The sequence below is a fragment of the Saccopteryx bilineata genome, chromosome 2 (genome assembly GCF_036850765.1).
Source record: "Saccopteryx bilineata isolate mSacBil1 chromosome 2, mSacBil1_pri_phased_curated, whole genome shotgun sequence".
Classification (NCBI taxonomy): Eukaryota; Metazoa; Chordata; class Mammalia; order Chiroptera; family Emballonuridae; genus Saccopteryx; species Saccopteryx bilineata.
The window spans coordinates 59,188,916-59,210,750 of record NC_089491.1 but is presented as its reverse complement, the minus strand read 5'-3'; the positions used below and the strand labels follow the sequence as shown (position 1 = coordinate 59,210,750).

General features: G+C 46.2%; 1 protein-coding gene across 1 annotated transcript; it reads left to right on the top strand.

Moving 5' to 3' along the window:
* Window positions 1-254: 254 nt before the first annotated feature.
* On the top strand, window positions 255-20,315 carry FXN (frataxin). Its single transcript, XM_066257134.1, has 5 exons — window positions 255-449; window positions 1,596-1,693; window positions 7,097-7,217; window positions 16,328-16,425; window positions 19,859-20,315. Exons 1-5 carry the CDS (start codon window positions 282-284, stop codon window positions 20,007-20,009), a joined length of 636 nt encoding a protein of 211 aa, XP_066113231.1. The 5' UTR covers window positions 255-281; the 3' UTR covers window positions 20,010-20,315.
* The last annotated feature ends 1,520 nt before the right edge of the window (window positions 20,316-21,835 follow it).

Genomic DNA, 21,835 nt, shown 5'->3' with positions numbered 1-21,835 from the left:
TAAGGTCTCCGCGGTTAGGAACCTTGGGTACTCATTCACTGTGTTGCCCAAGAGAGAAATCGTTGCTTTGAACAAAGCGATCTCTCCGTTTCTGTTAAGTAAACAAAAAGTGCAATGTTGGTAAGTTCTTCCTGAGGTCTAACCTCTGACCGGTTTACGCAGCCTACAGAAGAGAGGCCCCGAGCTCGGAGCTGAGCCAGCGCGCCTGCGGCCCGCAGCCACCAGGTGTCGCCGCGGCGTCCCTGGGCGGGAGGGCGGAGCGGCTGCCGATCGCAGGGAGAATGTGGACGCTTGGACGCCGCTGGGCTTGCGGCCTCCTGCCCCTATCGGTGCTCCGCGGTTTGGCCCAGACCCGAGCTGGGAGCCCACGGCTGGCGAGGAACATCCCACTCAGCGGCCACCGAGACCTGAGCGCCGGGACCGCCGCGGCCTACGCGCCCACCCATGCGGTGAGTACCCGCCTGGCAGCCGCCGGGTCACCGGGGCCGCGCGCCAACGCAGGGGGGCCCAGGCGCAGGCGGCGCTCTGCGCACGCGCGTCCGCCGGTGCCGCGGGGCTGCGCTGGGCGGCGGGACGACTCCGTCAGTGTGGACTGAGAACCGTGCCGGCAGATAGGGAACATTCTCGAATGTGCTGTCCCTGTAACTGTGGTTATCACAGCTGCTCTGACTCCTGTAGAGCCAGCTTTCGCCCCGCGCCCCGCATTTCCTCCTCCGCTGCTCACCTCTCAGCCCCCTGCTCTCTGCGTTTTCTCTTGCCAAGGGTATGTCTGATGGCCCGAGAGCCAGCTGACCGCCTCTGGCCTTCTCTTAGTGGCAACCGGAGTGATGTTTGGAGAATGTAAGTGGTGTCACCCACCTTAAAGCCCTTCGGTGCCTTCCCAAGATGAAAGCCAGCTGACGGCCTTCACAACGACCTGTGGCCCCCGCCGCTCTCTCCTCTCTCTGCGTCTCCACTCTGGCTGCACCTCTTTCTCTCCCTTAGAGACTCGGTGCCCCCCACCCACACCGGGGTAGATCCCGCTGCGAGGGCCCCCCTCTATCTCTGCTCGCTCCCACCCTACCCTGTTATTTTCTCCGTGTCCAGCTGGTCAGTAGGACTGGGCGTTATCATCGCAGACCCACTGGTCGCTCAATAGTTGTGTGTTAAACGGAAGCTACAGATCACATTGTCTCCTGCAGCTCATGCTAATTAACAGATCTGTCAGAACCTCTCTTCTGGAAGACAGCCGAGGTCTGCTCTTGGTATTTGTTGTTGCTTGTTTTAGTGAACTGATGGGTCGCCTGTGTGAACAGCTAGGCAGAGCAGCGCTGCCCCGTAGAACTTGTGGCACCATTCCAGCTCCCCCTGAACGGACTCTGTTGCTGTCCCCTCACCCCTGCAGGTTGGCTTGTTCTGTGTCTGTGCTACTAGCTACATGAGACCACAGGACACTCAAAATGTGGCTGATGCAACTGTAATACGTTAAAAGGTGAAAAAATTTTCTGAAAAACTCTTAACATGATTACTCTCGAATATAAGTGGTGATATAACTTTCATTAATGCACTGTAATATACTGAAAAATGGTAATGTTCTTCTCAACTTTCGCTTTTAGAGTTTGAGCGTCCACTGCCTCAACCAGATGCTGAATGTCAAAAAGCAGAGTATCTGTTTGATAAACTTGAGAACAACAGGGACTTTGGGCAATCCAGGGTAAGATAAACACCTTCCATATCGGAGATCTTCTCTCTCTTTCTGTCTCTCTCCAACATATACACCTAAACACAATTCTGTTTTATTTATTTATTTTTAATTTTTTTTTTCATTGAGGTAGAGAGAGGGGAAGGGAAGGGGATGGGAGGAAAGAGAGAGAGAAGCATCAACTCATTCCACTTAGTTGCATTTAGTCATGTAGTCATTGCTTGCTGCTTGTAGGTGCCCTAACCAGGGATCAACCTGGACCTCCATGCACCAGGATGGTACTTTATCCACTGAGCCATCTGGCCAGGGCTACACACACTTCTATATCTTTTTTAACCCCCCTTTTCTCTTACCTTTAAAATTTAAAAAAAAAAATTTTTAAACCATCCCATATGAAACCTGTTTTAGCAGCATCACTCATAAGCATCTCTCCATATCACAAATCTACCACATTATTTTTAATGAAATAGTATTAAATTTTATGGATGTACCATAATTGATTGAACCCATCCCCTATTGTTGGACATTTAGGTTGCTTCCAGAGTTTTGTTGTTATTCTCTTTGATATCTTAGTAGTTGGGGCATGCCAAGCTACCATAGCAAATAGGCCCAAGGAGTAATGGCTCCGGCCAGGAGTTCTTTGTGTCTCTGGACAGTCCAGGCCTCTGTGAAATGATTCAAAGAGCCAGGTTCTTTCTACCTTCCTATCACCTGTCAGGACTTTATTGTGCTCCGCATGGTCAAGGCCAAGTCGACCTGTCCAGGTTCTATTGCACAGAAAAGGACAAAGAGTATGGAAGGCCTAGAAATGGCACTTGTCCCTTTACTCATATTTTAGTGGGAAGGACTTGGTCACATGGCCCCAGCTAGCTGCAGTGAAGGCTGGGAAATGTGGTCTGGTGGGTTCCCTGGAAGAAGGAGGCGGTGGGTTCTGGTGGAAAGCTGCCGGCCACTGCTCCAGTCTACCCTTTGCCACTGATACCTCCTCCCATACACCACACACCACACACACATCACATACAACACACACTGCTGCCAGCCCCAGGGCTGCAACCACAGCCCATGTGGGCACTCATCCACCTAAAGGCCAGATTTCCAGGTGCCATACAGTCCTCTCTAGGAATGGCTGACACACACACACACACACACGCACGCACGCACACACGCACACACGCAGCCGGGCAAGATAACTACAACCACAACTCCCATTCAGAAAAGAGACGGTCCCTGGCCTGTGGCAGTGATGGAGTTCCCCTGGGCAGCACTGGGACAACTGGCAGAGGGGGGCGTCCCTCCATGCAACCCCATTTCTGTTCCAGGGGGTCTCCTCCTTGTTACTTGCTCCCTGTGGCCACGGGGCAGGCAGTGGGAGTGTGGCCTCCTAGGGGCCAGGCAGCCTTTGCAGCCCACTTCCTGCTGATAGCCGTTGAGGCTTTCAAAAGCAAAAGCTATCTATCATGTCTTTAAGACTTCAGTTGGCTCTTGTAAGCCAGACTCATTTTTCTCTGATAACAGGATTTTCTCAAAAACCTAGTAGGCTTCCGATCTCTTTACTTCCAGTCAGTCCTGTGGCCAGTAGCTGCATCCAAATTTCCTCCTCGGATGGAAGCACCACGCTGCCTTACTTGTTGCATCCGCACCCCAAGCTCAGCTCTCTCAGTTCATTTTTGCAACAGGCTTGGATCCTCTTTTGGCTAATGAGAGGCGTTTGTTGTGCAAAGACTGACATTCTCCTTTGCTTTCCCATCTGTGTGCAGCCTTTAATCCCCATTTCATTCCAGGACCTGCCCTGCCCTGTGCAGGTTCTCTCCTGGCTCAGCTCACCTCTCCTGCTCACCGCCTACCGTCTTTCCCCATGTAGAAGACACCGCCATGTATAAGATGCACCTTAATTTTGGGGCCCGAAATCTGAAAAAAAAATGTACTACATAAAGTTATTGAACTCAAGTTTTATTCATCATAAAATTCATACAACTCCTCATCACTGTCAAAACGCCCATCCATTAGCTTGTCCTCATCTATGTCTGATGACGAATCACTGTCTTCAACAATGAGTGCAAAAACAAGCGCAAAAAAAGTGGGAAATGCAAGTAAAAAAAAAACTACAACCACTGTAGAAGACACACCCAGTTTTTAGACCCCAAATTTTTCAGAAAAAATGTGCATCTTATACATGTGGACATACGGTGACTGCAGGGAGCCACCCGTACACATTCATTGGTTGATTCTTGATGGGCCTTGACCCGGGATGAGCCCACAACCTTGGCATCTCAGGATGTTGCTGGTTAGAGTCTAACCAACTGAGCTCCCGAGCCAAAGCCTCCACAGGAACATTCTAACTGTCCCCACAACGCTGGGCTCTGTAAGCACAGTGTTGTCCTCCAGGTTACCGCAGGCGTCAGGCTGACAGGGCCTCGAGAGCGCCGACCTGCGTGTCTGTGTCCGCTGGCCCTTCCACACAGCCTCTGAGCTGGTGTAAGCTGCGGCCTGTGCTAGGTTTTTGCTTTGGTGACACCATTTCCAGCTCCCCCTGCACAGACTCTGCTGCTGTCCCCTCGCCCCTGCAAGTGGTCCTCTGAGGCTCGGTGGGGCTCTGCAGGATGCCCCAAGTCCAGTTCCTTCTTCAGGGTCTTTCTCTGGCTTCTGGGAAGCACGCCTTTGTCCTGCCATGAGGAGGAGGACAGCCCACTCCTGCTGTGGCCCAAGTGGCTGCTGTCAGGTTCTTTTTATTTTTTTAAATTTTATTAATTGATTGATTTTCAGAGAGAGAAGAAGGAAGAGAGATAGAAACATCAGTTTGTTCCACTTATTTGTTCATTCATTGGTTGATTCTTATATGTGCCCTCACTAAGGATCAAACCTACAACCTTGGCATATTGAGATAACACTCGAAACCCCTGAACTGCCAGAGCACGTGCCAAACTCTTGACTTTGGATGTTATACCTGAGTCAGGTGTGTCTTTATATCCCATTCTCCTCAGGGCACGTCAGCCTCTACTCTAGGTCCTTTCCAACACATCCAACCAGGCCCACCACTCTCTTACCTTAGGCCTCCTGGAAACTCTCGTATATCTTCATAGGGGCACAGGGTTGTGTATTAGAGTGATATTTTTATTGTTATAATTCACATACCATCACATTTAGCCCTTTAAAAATGTACCATTTTGTAGTTTTGAGAATATTCAAAAGGTTGTGCAACTTTCACTACTAACTCCAGAATATTTTCGTCACTCCAAAAAGAAATAGCGTGCCCATTAATCACTCCCTATTCCTCCCTCCCCAGACCCCTTGAGACCACTGTTCTACTTTCTATGGACTTATAGCAATTTCTTAAGATTGAGAGATAATATATATATATATAAGAATGTCTCCCAGTCATAACTGTACAGGTTGCTAAATTTTCAAGAACTGAACATAGCATGTAACTTAAAAATAGCTCAAGAAAGAGAATGTTACCACCCCTAAAAGGAAGCCTTCTGCTCACTGCTAGTTATTAACCCCTCCCTACCTCAGAGTAACTACCATTCTGATTTCCAATAGCCCAGTAACTACCATTTCCAATTTCCAATTTTGCCGAGTTTTTACTTTATATAAACTATATCATTAAATGTAAATATGTTCGTGTGAGGCTTCTTCAGTCACCATGTTTGTGAGATTTGTCCATATTTATGGACACTTTTGTTTTGCTATCTAGTATTCCATTGTAGAATATACAATGCTATCTAGTTTGCTATCTAGTATTCCATTGTAGAATATACCACAACTTATCTATTGTATTACCTATGGGTACTTGGGCAGTTCGGGGCTATAGGGTACATCTGCTATGAACATTCTAATATAGTATATGTCTTTTGATAAACTTAGGTATGCATTTTTTAAATTAAAGTATAGTTACCATAGTATTATATTAGTCTCAGGTATACAAAATAGCGATTTAACATTTATATACCTTATGAAATGATCACCTTGATAAGTCTAGTAACCATGTGTCACCCTACACAGTTATTATGACATAACCTATCTGCCCTCTGCTGTACATTATATCCCCATAACTAATTTATTTTATAACTGGAAGTTTGTACCTCTTAATTCTCTTCATTTACCTTGCCCCACCCCAGCCCCGCCTCTCCAACATATCTCTTTGTCCATATATGTCTGGTTCTGTCTCTGCTGGGTATGCATCGCCACTGGGTATGTGCCCATGAGTGGGACTGACGGCACAGGAATGTATTCAGCTTGAGCAGGTACTGCCCAGCAGCTTTCCAACCTGATTGTCCCGTTTGCTGGCCCGTCAGCAGTATCTGAAAGTTCTGGTTGCTTCACTTCCTGACCAGCTCTTGACATTTTCTGTCTCTTTCATTTTAACCATTTGGAGGTGTTTCATTGTGATTTTTTTAATTTGTATTTTCCTGAAGATTAACAAAGTTATACCTTTTCATATATTCATTGGCCATTTGGATATCTTTTTTTTTTGTTTGTATTTTTCTGAAGCTGGAAACGGGGAGAGACAGTCAGACAGACTCCCGCATGCGCCCGACTGGAATCCACCCGGCACGCCCACCAGGGGGCGATGCTCTGCCCCTCTGGGGCATCGCTCTGTTGCAACCAGAGCCACTCTAGCGCCTGGGGCAGAGGCCAAGGAGCTATCCTCAGCGCCCGGGCCATCTTTGCTCCAATGGAGCCTCGCTGCGGGAGGGGAAGAGAGAGACAGAGAGGAAGGAGAGGGGGAGGGGTGGAGAAGCAGATGGGCGCTTCTCCTGTGTGCCTCTGTGTCCAGAACCCGGGACTTCTGCACGCCAGGCCGACGCTCTACCACTGAGCCAGCCGGCCAGGGCCTCTTTTTTTTTTTTTTTTTAATGGAATCTGTTCAAGTGTTTTACCCATTTTTCTATTGGGTTTTATTTTTCTTACTGATTTGTGTGAGTTCTTGATATATTTAGAAATGTCATTTTTCAGATGTATGCAATACAAATATTTTATCCTACTCTGTGGTTTGCCAGGTAAATTTTAATATAAAAGCAATGGAAGCCTCAACATCCCACTGAGGGAACAAGTATGAATTAAATAACATAAAATATTATGAAAATCTATATGTGCTAATAGGGAACAATTTCCCAGATGTACTAATGAAAACTGTAATGTGCTGCCTTTCTATTGTAAAAGGAATTGAACATTTTTGAAAGAATACAGAAGAGGCTGTCATAGTAACGGACTCTGGGGTGGGGCTGCCTACTTGGGAAGAAAGGCTTGCTTTTCTATTGGTCTTTCATGCTGTTTATATTTTTACTCTGTACATGTTAGCTATTTTCCATCAATTTAGAAAACTGAAATAAAAAGCAAGCGTGGTGATTTGATGTTAATAAAGTGGATCGGTTTGGTAATCGGACGTTCTTGGTGGGTTTGGTTTCCCCGCAGCCCTCTGGATGAGACCACCTATGAACGGCTGGCCGAGGAGACGCTGGACTCCTTGGCGGAGTTCTTTGAAGACCTTGCAGACAAGCCTTACACATCCGATGACTACGATGTCTCTTTTGGGGTACCGCGTTACTTATTTTTATTTTTATGTTTCTTCCCTAAGAACGTTAGCTCTCTAAAACAAAGAAGTTCCCTCCAGCAGACATAGGCATCCACCAGCGCACGGTTAAGGGTAAGACCAGAAGACGAGGGTTCACGTGCCAGCCCTGCTCCACCAGGTTCCTGACCTCAATCACGTCACTCAGCCCCTTTGAGCCTCATTTTTGCTTAAAAATACAGATTCTCAATATCCATGAAGATAAGTCAGAAAGGGACCCAGCATGTGCCTGTCTCATCAGGCAGGTATGCGGCACACTGAACTAACCTACTGGTTAAGCAGGGTAAGATATTGCCCAGTTTTCAGACTACACTGGCACATGTCCCACTCCTGGGAGATTCTGTTATGGTAGGTCAGATGCGTTCATAGGAAGCATATTTTTTAAAAGCTCACCCAAGATTCTAAAATGCATCCCTGGGTCTCACCCTCGGGAGTTTTTATTTAATGAATCTTGGGTGTGGCCCAGACAAGGCATTTGGGGTTTTAAAGTTTTTGAAATCCTCTCCCCAGTTGGCCAAAAACTTCTGGGCTAGGTGAAACTTGAGCCCCGAAATCCTGGAATCCAAGGGAGTGCTGGTCCTCACCGCCTGGCCACCAGGTGGCAGGCTTTAGCAATGGTCCACCTTTTGCTTGAGCCTTATGGAGCAATTCTTTTTGCCTCTGGAAGAAAATCTCCTACAGAAGTTAATCCTCTTGACAGCAATTAATTAATACTGGGAAATGTCATGAAGTGTGCACTTTGGAAACGACCATCAAATTATTTAGGACAACCAGCTGTCAGGCTAAGGTGATAGAAGTACTGTTGGACATGGCCTTCGGAGCGCTGGATAGAGAAAGGGCTCCCTCAGATGGAGCAGGCAGCAAAGTTTCAGAGGTGTCAAGCCTGGTTGTATGAACAGTGAGGGACTTGGTAAAAATAGTGGCAACAGGCAAGAAAGGAATGAACATCTTCCAGGCGGTTTCAATGCTTACGGTCCCCAGCAGAAAGTGCAGCAGCAGCCAGACCTGGTTTTGGAAGTGTTGATGCCGACAGCCTCAGAGGGCAGCACTGCCTGGGAGTCTTCACGAGCCGGACTGCCCAGCCCAACCATCTGGGCGATGCTGAGAGCTGGGGAGTCACAGGCTGCCCCTTTCGCTAGCCACTGAGGGCTGTAGCTAGAAGAAACCAAGTCTTGGGCTAAACTTTGCCACACATGCAGATATTTATTAACATGTCACAAAAACAGTCGCACCACCTGTTTTTATAGGATTGGTGAAGCCCAGTGGTGGGATTCATCAGTTTACACCAGTATGGCAGAACCGGTACCTAATATTTTGTTGAGTTCAGCGAACGGTTGTTAAAATGGCACTTGTATTTAGGGTTCTTACTAACGTGGGCACCGGGGCACCTGCCCAATGTGGAAATCACAAATTTACATTCCTTACTCTTTTTTTAATGTTCATCTGTACAACAGCATATTCTAAGCACCCATAGTAATGTTCATTCCATCCATAGGTGAAAAAAAATTGCAAGTGAGGACGCCAGTAAAGAAGCAATATGGAAATACCTTTTTCTTTTTTTGCTACAGAGACAGAGAGAAACAGAGAGAGGGACAGACAGACTGGAAGGGAGAGATAAGAAGCATCAACTCTTTATTGAGGCACCTTAGTTTCTGATTGATTGCTTTCTCATATGTGCCGTCACTGGGAGGCTATAGCAGACCAAGTGACCCCTTGCTTAAGCCAGCGACTTTGGGCTCAAGCTGATGAGCCTTGTTCAAACCAGATGAGTTTGCGCTCAAGCTGGCGACCTCAGGGTTTCAAACCTGGGTCCTCCATGTCCCAGTCCAATGCTCTATCCACTTGCACTACCACCTGGATAGGCTGTAAATATCTTAAATAACAGTTTTATTGGTTTTTGTCAGGTATTATTTAATATGTTTTCATTATTATTTTAAAACTTATAACCATCTAGTTTTGTGTTACCTTTTTTATTGTTCTTATTTAAGTATTAAATGCATAAAATAGTAAACTACCTTTTAGTGTATCTTTTTTTATACTTCAAACAATCATTAGGACAGAGAACTGGTTGTTAAATTATGAATCCCACCACTGGTGAAGCCCCACCTGACCAAGTGCTTTGCACAAATGTTTCATTAGAAGCAACTGTGCCACTGTTCCAGCAGCTGGATTCTGTCGACCTCACTGAATCCAGCAACAAAAGCTTCTGCTCAGTGGTGGGTCACAGGACCTTACTGAGTCCTCCCTCTAGTGTCTCTGAATAGTAATTCAGCTGCTGGGCTTTCAAGGTCCTGTGACTGGTTCCTGCAGGGGAAGAGTCACCTGGTTTTTTCCTAGCCAGTCCGTATACCTTGAGATCACTCTATCCACCAGCAAAAAGTTATTTCTAGCAAATTATTTTGCTAAAGGCATACAGTAGCTGCCTCTGTAGTTAGGACTTCTGATTAAATACTTTGAAATGCTAACTACCTACACTGAGGTGTGAATTCCTGATTAGAGCCTTTCAGGTGCTAACTTACATATTTCACATGTAAGATAAATCAGTTGAAGTATTCTGTAACGCTATTACTTAAGTTTTCTTAGAAGACAGTCTCTCCTTGCCCTCGGAGTCCTGGGAGAAAGGAAGAAATTTTACTCTGCCCTTCTAGGTTCTTTCAACTGGTCTAGTAAATCTACATAAGACAGATTAACAAGAGAAAATAACCAAATTTGATTGCATTTGTACGCATGGGAACCCTACATATATGAGAGAGTCAGAGACCCCACATGCAGGAGAGGTCCGGGGACAGAAAGTTAAAGGAGGTATATGGCATTCTGAGCTAAAGATGAGGTGAGGGCCTTGGGGCTTCAGAGGGGAGAAAGGTCATTGCAGGGCAATGGAAGAGCAAATGGTCAGTAATTAGAAGTTTGCCCTGCCTTATAGATAGGTGATAAAATGTTATTTCTGGTAATAGCTTTTATTATGGGCAAGGCCCCAAATTTAAGTCATTTAAGGAGAGATAAAAGTTTCTCTTGAGGCCACAGAGACTTAATTGAGTTCTTCTCAAAATAATTCACGCACCGACATGGCACATTTTGGGGAGGCCTGCTCTAAACCCATTCAGGGTTCATTTAGATGTTACCTCCTCTGTGAAACCCTCCTAGATGATCCAGGAAGACACCACCAGTCCTTCCTTGCCCAGCACTCTGAGGAGGACTCTGGAGCACCAATCGCCCTGTATTCTCATTGTCTGTTTACACATCGGCTCCCATGACCCATGACTAGCCTGAGTTCGTCGGCAGTAGGGGTGCTGTCTATTCTGAGATACCCCAGTGCCTGGAGGAACATTGCCGAATAATAAATGTTGGTTCACCATGTAAATGAAATAGGGCCACATCCTTTTCCTAAACGGAAATCCAAATCAACCCAAAAGCAGATTTGTTCTTTAAAAGAAAAAAGTGAGGATTTACTTGTTGCCATGTTGTTTACACACTAAGTTGTTGGTATATTGCTGCTATAGAGCACAAGTTTCTTAACCTTTGGGGTCAGGACCCCCTGTAAGAGTCTGACTACTCTCAACCCTCTCCTGAGGAGCCTCTGCACACACCCATCTGCATAGTGTCAGCTTCAGGCTGTGAGCAGACCCCTGAAGATCACCTCTGGGTCTCAGGTTATGGGCACTTGCTTCGTATTCATTGTTCTTTTTCCTGAAGGGGAAGTTGGTGTGTATTATAGGAGTGTAGGAAGCCGCATGTATATGAGATCTCCTAACTTAATGTGCTACCCCACATGTGTCTGTTTCTATAAATCAGTTGGTGACAACAAAAATGGCTATTTTTGCTTCCACCTGTGTAAGGCTGATATTGACTGGCGGGAATTAATCAGCCTCACTCACCAACTGAGGCGGGGCTGATTGGTTAGTGCCCATGTCTCAGCAGCTGCAAATGTTGTTGCTGTCTCTCACCCTCTCACCCACCCTCCCCTGCATTTAAGTCTGTCCACACTCCCAAAATAGACTCAGATTGCTACGGGAGGATCAGCAATAACGAACAAAATGCCGTCTTCATCTGGCCTGTAGCAGACAGTTCCAAAAGCAGTGAGCACTCCTGGTGAACTGGTCAGGTGGCTCGTTTCCTTCCTGCTCTCCCCACTTTCCTTTGGAAACAGCTTCGAGCTCCACAGGGGGGGAAATTCTGATGACACACCATGAACAGGAAGGGCCGCGGCAGGGAGTGTTGAGACCTTCCGCCTAGCCACACCCCGCCCTTAACTTCGGCACAGATTATCACAGTACCTGGTTATCGTCCGCTCTGTCCATTTATCCACAAATGTACTTTTTTACCCATCCAGTATTTTTCATGAAGAATGGATGTGCTAAGACACTAAGATGAACAGACAAATCGACTTTCGAGATGCTTACAATAGTGGAGGGCAGAGGGCAGGTTCACATTACTTCCATCACCTCTGTTCCCAGTGTCTCTATAACTTCTCTGCTTTTTTTAATCAGAAAAAAAGTTTACTAAAAAAATAATCACTGCCCTGCCAGATCGGTCAGTTGGTTTGGGTGTCATCCTGAAACACAGAGATTGCCGGTTCAGTCCCCGGTCAGGGCACATACAAGAGTGAGAGATCAATATTCCTGTCTCTCTCTCACTCTCTCCCTGCCTCTCTCTAAAATCAATAAAATATATCAATACATTAAAAATAAATAAATAAAGGTGAGAACAGTAGAGTAACAACCATCATAGCTAACTTTTAAAAAATACTACTACTAATCCAATAGTGTCTTCCTCATCCCGTATTTATCTGTTATATTATTACTGGCACTTTCTCCATCTTCTCAATAGCCCTTTATGTTTGTGGACCAAACACAAAATGTGAGAACCATTCAGGGCCCTATAGGGAAAACAGCTGTGTTAGGCTTGCTTACTTGCAGTTTGCATGATTAGTGCATGAGCACATGCCAGAGCCATGTGTGTATAGTCTATGTAAGGCTACAGGTGCTTGCCCTCAGGGCGGATTGCCCGCCTGCCCGCCACTGCAAGGGGCCATTTGCTCTTCGTTCACCTGCTGCCGTGAGAAATGGTTTTCCCCTGCCCTTTACTCCCTTGCCATTGGGAGACTAATTAACTGGAATGGCCTAATGCATTCCACCTCCACAGTTTCTCTACCATCTGCCCAAATCCATTGTGGACCTGCCTGGCCTCAATCACCAACATTACATCTGGCGCTGTGAGCAGGATTTGGATCAGATTGATATGGAGCTGCCGACACCCTTGAAGGGTGGAATAGAGGAGTGGCTGTTCCCTGTGGCTACCCAGTTGGGTGCTGTGGGCTGTGTTTTACAGCCCTGCAAGAAGAAACTGGAAGCTCTGTACGTGAGGCTACATGAGGTCAAAAGCTCCAGGATGAGCTGCAGACCGAGTGCCAACAGGAACTGCTGGAGAAGGTGACTGACCCAGGTCAAGAGCTTCAGTGCAAAATACAGGCTGAACACTAGTGGCACCTGGAATTGGAATGGTCCTTGAGAAGGAATCATGGGTCTAAGAGTTGCAGTTTGCCCTAGAAGCAGAACGCTAGCAGCAACAGTTGTTAGAGAAACAACTGCAGGTTCAGTCGAGTTTCAGCTTCATGCCGAGAGCTGGCAGCCACCGGAGCCAAAGCAGTCACTAGATTCGTGCTGGTGGAGTGGCTCTGAGTCAGCAGTTGTAGTCGTTTCCAACTGTTCTGAGGAGGAGGTTGGGGCTGAAACTGCCGTCAGCAGACCCAGAGCCCAGCTGGTGGTCAACCAGAAAGTAAAAAACCAGCAGCCAAGAGTCCCTCAAGGGCAGACACAACCCCCTCCACAAGTAGTTGATCACTTTGTGGTCCAGCTCTACACCCAGAGTTGATAGAGTTGGGGCTGAAATTCAGGCAGAAACCCACCGAGTCCCTGGCAGCCTGGTTGCTGCAGTTGTGGGACACGGGTGGATGACATCATGCTCTCCAGAACAGAGATGGTGAAGTTGGCTGCCATTACCACACACTCCTCCTGAGGCAGCATCTTCAGAACCGCCATGACCACCCTGGAAACCATTCCCTGTTAGAATGGGAAATGGCTGCCATTAAGAGTCTGGCAGAATGCTGGGGACTTGCTGGGGGGCAGTGAGTCAGTGGCAGTCATATACTGAGCTACAGCAGGTCCTCTGGGAACTGGGTGTGAGGAATGCTGCTTTCAATCTGAGGTCACATCGGCCAGATGAGGAAGTGTTTATAGCAGGGATGAGGGACCTTATTCTCTATAGTGCCCTGTCAGCCCTTTTTGGGTCACTAGTGGCTATCTTGAGCCCCTATGTGGGGCAGCCCATCAACACTGTTACATAGATAGTTGCAGATTTGGGGGAGGTGGAGGCAGCATGAAACCATAAGGCTGTGTGGGCTGCTGCCTGTCCTGTCCCCCTTCCACCCCCCCACCCCCCATTTGACTAACAAGAGACATGGGCTTTTAAAGGTTACATGAACACAGATGTGGGTATATTTGATTGTGGCCGAGGAAGATAGGGAGAAATTAGATGGCAAGCCTAATAAAATCCTGTTAGCACTTTGGCGGCAGCTTAAGCCATAACAGAGGTTTCAGCAGCTGGAAGAGTGGGGGGAGCAGGCAGCCCCAGCAACTGCCAATAAAATGGCTGGCATTCAGGTTGCACAGTTGCAGGATTACTTGATGGAGACAGCTGAGGGAGAGGAGGATTCTCCAAGACTCGTTGTTCCCGTTTGAATAGGGGGAAGGCCAAGGGACCCATTTAACAGGGATGGGTAGGGGCTGGAGGCCCCATGTAGAATTGATCTAATGTGCAGCAGGTGTTGGCCTTAGAAGATAATAGGTGCTTTTGCAGCAGCAGTAAGGGAACTGTCAAGGCAGCACAGGCCTTGAATGAGTTTGACCCCGCCAGGCCCTGTGACCTTGCTGAGGGAGTTGTGTGGGGCTTGTGGCAAGGGACAGAGTGCTTATGGAAAGGTGCTGAGGTCTGTTATCAAAGAGCTGTATGGCTACTTGCCTGTAATGGACTTTCACTTTGTGGCTGCGCTATCATGGACAGATCATTGAGTGGTAAATGGACTCTTGAAGCAGGGACTGTGACAAGAAGGAGGCACTGGCTCCCTTGTGGGGTGGACATGCTGCTTGTGGACAGTATGAGAAACCCCAATGGGGGTGCCGCGGCACCAGTGGGGGCCCTCCTCCAGGAAGCTGCCCTCACCCAGTTGCAGATGTGCACTAAGGACACTTTACAGCTTCAGTGCACATGGCCCTGGACTAATAGGCCCTCCCATCTACCATTGGGTAGGGGGCTAGAAGTGGGCTTCCATTTAACTGCCTGGGCAGAGTGCTCAGGGAGACATTGTGAAGGGTACCTTTATAATTATCGTCCTTTTTGGAATAGCTTGTGCCTTTGTAATTTGGTTGCTGTGCTCTGTACTGTTTTTGTGATGTCATGTACCCCACTGCTTGCACAGGGACCATCACAGAAGATACCTATTGTGTAGATTGTGAGGCGAGCAACCCTAAAGGGGTGAATGTAGGGAAAGCAGCTGTGTTAGGCTTGCTCACTTGCACTTTGCATGGTTAGTGCGTGAGCATGTGGCAGAGCCACATGTGTATAGTCTATGTAAGGCTACGGGTGCTTGTCCTCAGGGTGGATTGCGAATTGCCTGCCTGCTACTGCAATGCTACTGCAAGGGGCCGTTTTGCTGTTCATTCACCTGCTGCTGTGAGGAGGTTTTCCCTGCCTGTTTGTTTCCTGCCATTGGGAGACTAGTAAACAGGAATGGCCCAATGCTTTCCGGCTCCCCAGTTCCTATAACACCTGCCCAAACCCAGTGTGGACCTGCCTGGCCTCGACCGCCAGCATTACAGACGCCTTGGTTGGACAGGGGCTCTAGAAGGTACTGAGAAAGGACTCCGTGTATCTTCGCAGGTTGTGCAGGGATGAGGAACAGCAAAAGGCTCCCTAGTTCACCAGCTCTAGTAATGGGAGCTTAGCTGTGTAGCGGTTTCTTTAATAATTCTGCACATTCTAAAGAAACCTCACACCTTGGAACTAAAGGACTCCTTTGTTGAAAGATGTTTTCAAATTTAAATGAGCATTTACCAAGCAAAGTTGGACCAACTGGTCTTTTGAAGAATTCACAGCTCCTGTAGAGGAAAATAAAGCTTGAGAGGAACATCTGAGAGGTTTGTGAGATGCGTGGGAAGACTCTGGAAATAAAAACCCTGGTCTGGAGGGTCTGCCTTCCATCAGCAGAGCTGAGTCTACTGCTCTGCTCAGACAAGCAAGCGGGTGGTTTGATTTCTTCCTTCTTTCTTGCCTTTGTTCCTCTTTTTTTTTGGTAACGAACTTGTCCTGTCCATGTTGGGGCCAACATGGTACTCCAGGAAAGTTGGTGTCTGAGTTTTAACTCCTAGACTGCTGGCTAGGAGTGGAGCAGAAAAGCGGCAATCAGGATGTGGGCCTTTCCACAGGCCAGCTGTAAACCTCAGGCCACTCAGCCCTGTGTGCCTCTGTCTCCTCATCTCAAGAGGGGAGGAATGATCCTTTTCACCTTGCTGAATCCACAGGAACTATGGGAAAGCACTATGAGATATAAGGATCGTGATTAGTCATAGTCTGATCCTGAGAACAAATGTTCTTTCTGTATGATGTTCTTTTTCTAAGCACTAAATTAAAGACATTTCTTTATGATGTACACTGCTTACAAAAATTAGGGGATCAGGGAACATGCAGATAGATACTCCAGTACTTTCAGCCTTTGTACAGTGCATTTCCACCAATGAAATTAAAGTTGGTTTTGCATCTCATTGCATAATCAAATAACTTTCTTTGACTTGTCGCTTGCTTTTCTGATGTTCTTGTTTAATAAAAAAAAAAAATCAAAAGCTTTTTTTATCGCTTCATATTCATTTTGAAATATCCCCTAATTTTTGTGAGCAGTATAGATTGTGTACTTCTATGAATGCAAACTGTTGAGCTGTAACACAGTATGAAGCAATTATGAGGAAGTAATAACTTTATCTTGTTTTATTTTCCCCATGCTTTTTTCTACCTGATCCCCTAAGAGCGGTGTTTTAACAATTAAACTGGGTGGAGATCTAGGAACCTATGTGATCAACAAGCAGACCCCCAACAAGCAGATCTGGTTATCTTCGCCATCCAGGTATGTCCAGAAGTCAGAACTTCTCATTGTTAAGCTTGTTTGAAACATGACACTGTGGATCATTTAAGAAGTGTCCCCCTCCTGTGTTAGTATCTATGTAAGTGAGCCTTTTCTGATGTTTTGACAGCTTATCTCTTTCTCAGTAGGAAAGTTTGCTGTTGTTATGTGACTTCTATCTGGTGGTCATTTGGCTGCTATGAGCAAATATAATGTTAACAAGATCTGAAATGAAAAGTTTCAATTTTCATTATTAAATCACTTTTTCTCTATTAAATCATCACCCTGCCTTTTAAAAAACCACTTTTGATATTGCAGCATCTGAACGAGCTGCCCTTTGTCTTCAAAGCAAGTTAAAGTTTGACCTCTAGTTTGTTTGGAGTGTCTCAGTTAAAGGTTAGTTGAACTCTGTTTGCAGGATTAGGCTGTGTGCTCTGTGGAGGTGCGAGGCCATTTGAAGCTGCTGTTCCAGGCATTTAATCCCCCCTGCCTTTCCCACTGATGTGCTTTCAGTGTAGTGGAATAAAAGCCCGTGGTGGAGGCGGCCTGGGCTGCATCTCAAGGACTGAGAACGTGCAGGGAGAGAGGGTCCCTCATCCTTGTGGCTGCTGTTGAAGTGGTTATAAGAAAGTAAAAGAGAGACACCCACAGAAAGCTCTTAGACCAACCTTTGTGAGTCATTCATGAGCACTTCCAAAGAGAACATACTGAGTGTGAATTGGGAGAGGCCCAAATATAACTAGACATAGAATTCTTTGAAAATGTCATGGTGTTTGCCTTTAAAAAAATTAAACTCTCCCCCTGCCCCAACCTTGATCTCATCTTTAGGCAGTGGATAGTATACTGTTTGTCAGTTTAATAAAGCTTTATGCCTCCTTCATTGCAACCTATTTAGGGAGTATATTATAATTCAACAAAAACAACTCCAGAAATCACTGGCCCATATTCACAAATTGATTGCTTATCAGAATCAGTTTATTTGAAGTTCAGGGGTTTTACCCTATGTGGGCCTGTTAGCCCATTCCAGTGGTCGGCAAACCGCGGCTCGCGAGCCACATGCGGCTCTTTGCCCCCTCGAGTGTGGCTCTTCCACAAAATACCACGTGCAGGCGCTACCTCGATAAGGAATGTACCTACCTATATAGTTTAAGTTTAGAAAATTTGGCTCTCAAAAGAAATTTCAATCGTTGTACTGTTGATATTTGGCTCTGTTGACTAATGAGTTTGCCAACCACTGGATCCTCTTTGGCCTCCAACAGTGGTCCTAATCCTAACCGTGGCCATGCATAAGGACTGAACTACAGAGGAACCAGTGTGAGAAACTGGGTGGATCAGCTCAAGTACGGCCGTCAGCTCTGGGGATCAGTGGCTCTGTAAGTCCTGAACAGGGTTCAGAATCAATTGTGACGGCCCCACTAAAAATATTCTTTGTTGTGCCTGGAGACTGAAAAGGTGCATCTTGTATTTGGACACACCTACCAGTGATATGATCCTACCCCAGTCATGTTTAGAAGCATATAACTCCTGCATAATATAAATTCCTGGAAATTCCAAGTTGTACTTTTTTTTTTAATCTGTAATTTATGGTGGGAATCAAGAAAGAAAATTGGCCAAGCAGCTATTTTCTATCACAGATACTATGTCCTCAAAAAAATTAAATAAATAAATTATATATATATATATATATACACACACACACACACACACACACACACACACACACACACATATACCCACCCCACTCCATTTTTTACATTGGTCCAAAATTATTTTTCATGGAGCTGCATTTGTGAGATTTTGAGTTTTTTACAGTTCACAGTTGTTCAGGTCCTGTGGAAACTGGCTTTTCCTGGCGACCTTGCCCCCTGCGGGGGCCGTGGGAGGGACTAGGGGAGGCATCAGATGGGACCCTGGACAGCAGAGCCTGTGCTCAGAGCGCTGGAGCAGCGGAGGCCCCGAAGCGTCTCCGCTGTGCTTGCTGTGCTGGTGGTGCGTCGCAGCCCGGGGCCAAGGGGACGCGCTCTGGAGTTAGTCTGCATTGTTAGGGTTTCTTATGTGGCCTAGATGGTTTGTGTTCGGTTGTTTGTGCACATGAAACAGAGGCCTCAGCCCCTTTGATTTGTCCCTTTTGTCTCCATTATTAGGAAAATACTTAAACCCCAGCATTTGGTTAATAATACAGAAATCTTTAATGTCTTTATACCCCAAATGATGCTTCCCTGCCAAGCGTCCTCCATCCTGGCAAAATGCCTCCCAGTCTTGGACTTTGGAAAATCTCCCCATGGGCACAAAGGGGCCCCTTCTCGCGGGCTCCCCGTGTCCTGGGCTCCTGCCTCCTTCAAGGCACCGTGGTGTACCATTGTTCCTGCTGGCATGTCCGCCCTCCACCAGCCGAGAGGAGGAGAATTAACAGGCATAAGTTATACACATCTGGAATGACAAGACTTGGCAGACTCCCCCTGTTCACACAGTGCAGCATTCCCAGCACGAGTGCGCGCACCACTGTTGTTCCCTAGCAGATAAGCTCAAGATGGCTGAACTAGCCCAGCAGGCTCTCAATTTCATGGATTTTAAGTTGAATTAAGAAAAACATTTTTTTTTCCCTCTGGCCAGATAGCCTGGTTGGTTAGAGTGTCATCCTGATACTCAAAGGTTGCTGGTTCGATTCCTGGTCAGGGCACATACAGAAACAGATCAGTGTTTCTGTCTGTCTATCCCTCCCTTCCTCCCTCTCTAAATTCAATAGATAAAAATTTTTTAAAATAGTAATATATGTGGTTGTTGTCAGGGCTAGGGAGAGGAGGGATTAGGGAGTAACTGCCCAATGGGAACGAAGTTTCATTTTGCGGTGATGGGATGTTTTGGAACTAGATAGAGGTAGTAGTTGCACGATGTTATGCACGTACAAAAACGATAATAATATATCCAAAAGACAAAGCAAGTCAATGATACGCAAATGACCATCGTTTAATGAAAAGAAGACACTGCTCTGACCCAGCAGGTGTTGTGTGTGCGTAGGAGGAGCAGGTCAGAGTGGCGCGTGGGGCTCGTCAGGACTGCATGTGCTTTTAGGTCTTGAGAATTATCATCTGAATGATGCTGGAAGACAAATTGTGTGACCGTTCTTAAACAGAAAGACCCTAAGACAGGAAGTCCAATATATGCCTCGTTAAGTGTTACTTTCTAGAGTTTCACTCCAGTCCACTCTTTGATGGACATCCGTAGAGTCAATATTTCTTCTGAAGGGCTGTCCGCTGGCCCTGGCTGGATAGTTCCCGATACTCAAAGGTTGCGGGTTTGATCCCCAGTCAGGGCTCATGCAAGAACCAGTCGATGTTTCTGTCTCCCTCTCTCCCTTCCTTTCTCTCTAAAATCAGTAAGTAAAATTGTTAAGAGTCCGTCCTCTGGACGAACGGATATGTGTTTTGTCTTGCAGTGGACCCAAGCGCTATGACTGGACTGGGAAGAACTGGGTGTACTCGCACGACGGGGTGTCCCTCCATGACCTGCTGGCCGCGGAGATGACTGAAGCCTTAAAGACCAGGCTGGACTTATCTTCTCTGGCCTATTCTGGAAAGACAACTTGATGCCCAGCCCAATCTTAAAGACATTAAAAGCTAGAAAGCCAAGACCCCAGCTTCCTTCTGCACCCGAATGTCTAGTTTGCTCCTTTTCTGCTTTTGAGGACAGTTGTGCTGTGTGTAAGCACAGGGAAAAGCTTCCCACCCGACCCCTGACTTCAGATGTTTAATTTCCAGAATGTTTTTTGATTTATTGTCTGATTTCCCCCTTCCCATGATATCCCTTATCTTTATGATGCCTGTATACTCACACCTTTATATCTAAACTCTTCTAACAAAGAAAAATAATAAGAAGGGAAAATCCAGAGAGGAGAGATGGCTTGGCTTCACATTCATTCTTTAAAGGACTTACTGCATGAAGAGGGCTGGCTGACCTCACCATTCTGTCTCAAAATGAGACTCATTAAAAGAGTAGCCTAGGAATGTTCCCACACCTCTTGAAGTCCTAAACACTTGTCAGCCTGTTACTACTGAAGTGTCAATGGCAGCTGGGGAATTCTCAAACCAGAGACAATTCTGTCTGCTTTGTGTCTGCCAGGGTGTATGTAGCCTGTAAGGGGCGACTCGGGGATATGGTGCTATGTCTTCCATATATATATATATATATATATATATATATATATATATATTTTTTTTTTTTTTTTTTTTTTTTTTTTTTTTTTTAATTATCAGGGTTTGTATAGAATCAGCTGCTGCAGCACTGGTATGAGAATGCAAATCTCCCAAGACGGGGGCGGGGGTGCTTCTCCATAAGCTCGTGGATGTTGTTTAATAACTGAGGTTAGGGAGCCAAGGAGGTTCTTTGTAAATTGTGAAGGGCCACACAAATGAAAGAGATGTTTGTGAATAATGCAGAGAACCCTGGTTTACCCTTCGCTCAGCCCACAGTGCTGTCTGTCTCTGGGCGAGTTTCACAGACTCGCTGGACCTCTGTTTTCCCACGTCTGAAGTGAGAGTTGAACTGGGTCGAGTACAGTTGATTCCCAATTCAGACATCCCTATCAGGCAACGTGACAGGCTGGCATTCATTCCCTCTGCTCAGTGAGGGAATGACAAGGAACAATTTCTTTAAGCTATAGATTAAATTTTTTGGTTATTAATATTACTTGAATGTCCACTGAATTCAAGTTCAGATAATATCCATCCTTTATTGTGCCCTTATTGTCTAAGTCTATGCTAAAGACTGAATGTTTATGTTTCCCCCAAATTCATATATTGAATCCTAATCCCCAAAGTGCCTTTCAGAGGTGATTAGGGGTGAACCTTCATGAATGGACTTAGTCCCCTTATCAGTGAAACCCCAGAGAGCTCCCTCGCCCCTTTCACCATGTGTGGACACAGCTCTGGGCCTTCACCAGACACTGAATCTGCTGGGGCCTTGATCTTCCCAGCCTACGGAACTGTGAGAAATAAATTTCTATTGTATATAAACCATCCAGTCTCTAGTATTCTGTTACAGCAACCTGAATAGACTAAGACAACCCACTGTATACAATATGACCCCATCTAAGACCTTCAGAAACATTAAAACTCATCCAAAGTTATGTCCACTATTTTGTTACTAAAGAAAAACTTATTAGTGACAAGTCTGTGCGCATGTGTAGCAAAGAGTTTTGCTATGGGTGAACCAAAAACATTTTATTATAGGAAAAAAAATTAATAAAATGATGTAAATGGCCCTGGCCGGTTTGCTCAGTGGTAGAGTATGGGCTCGGTGTGTGGATGTCCCGGGTTCGATTCCCAATCGGCACACAGAAGAGGCACCCATCTGCTTCTCCACCTTTACCCCTCTCTACCCTTCCTCCTCTACACGCTTCCCCATCTCCACCCTT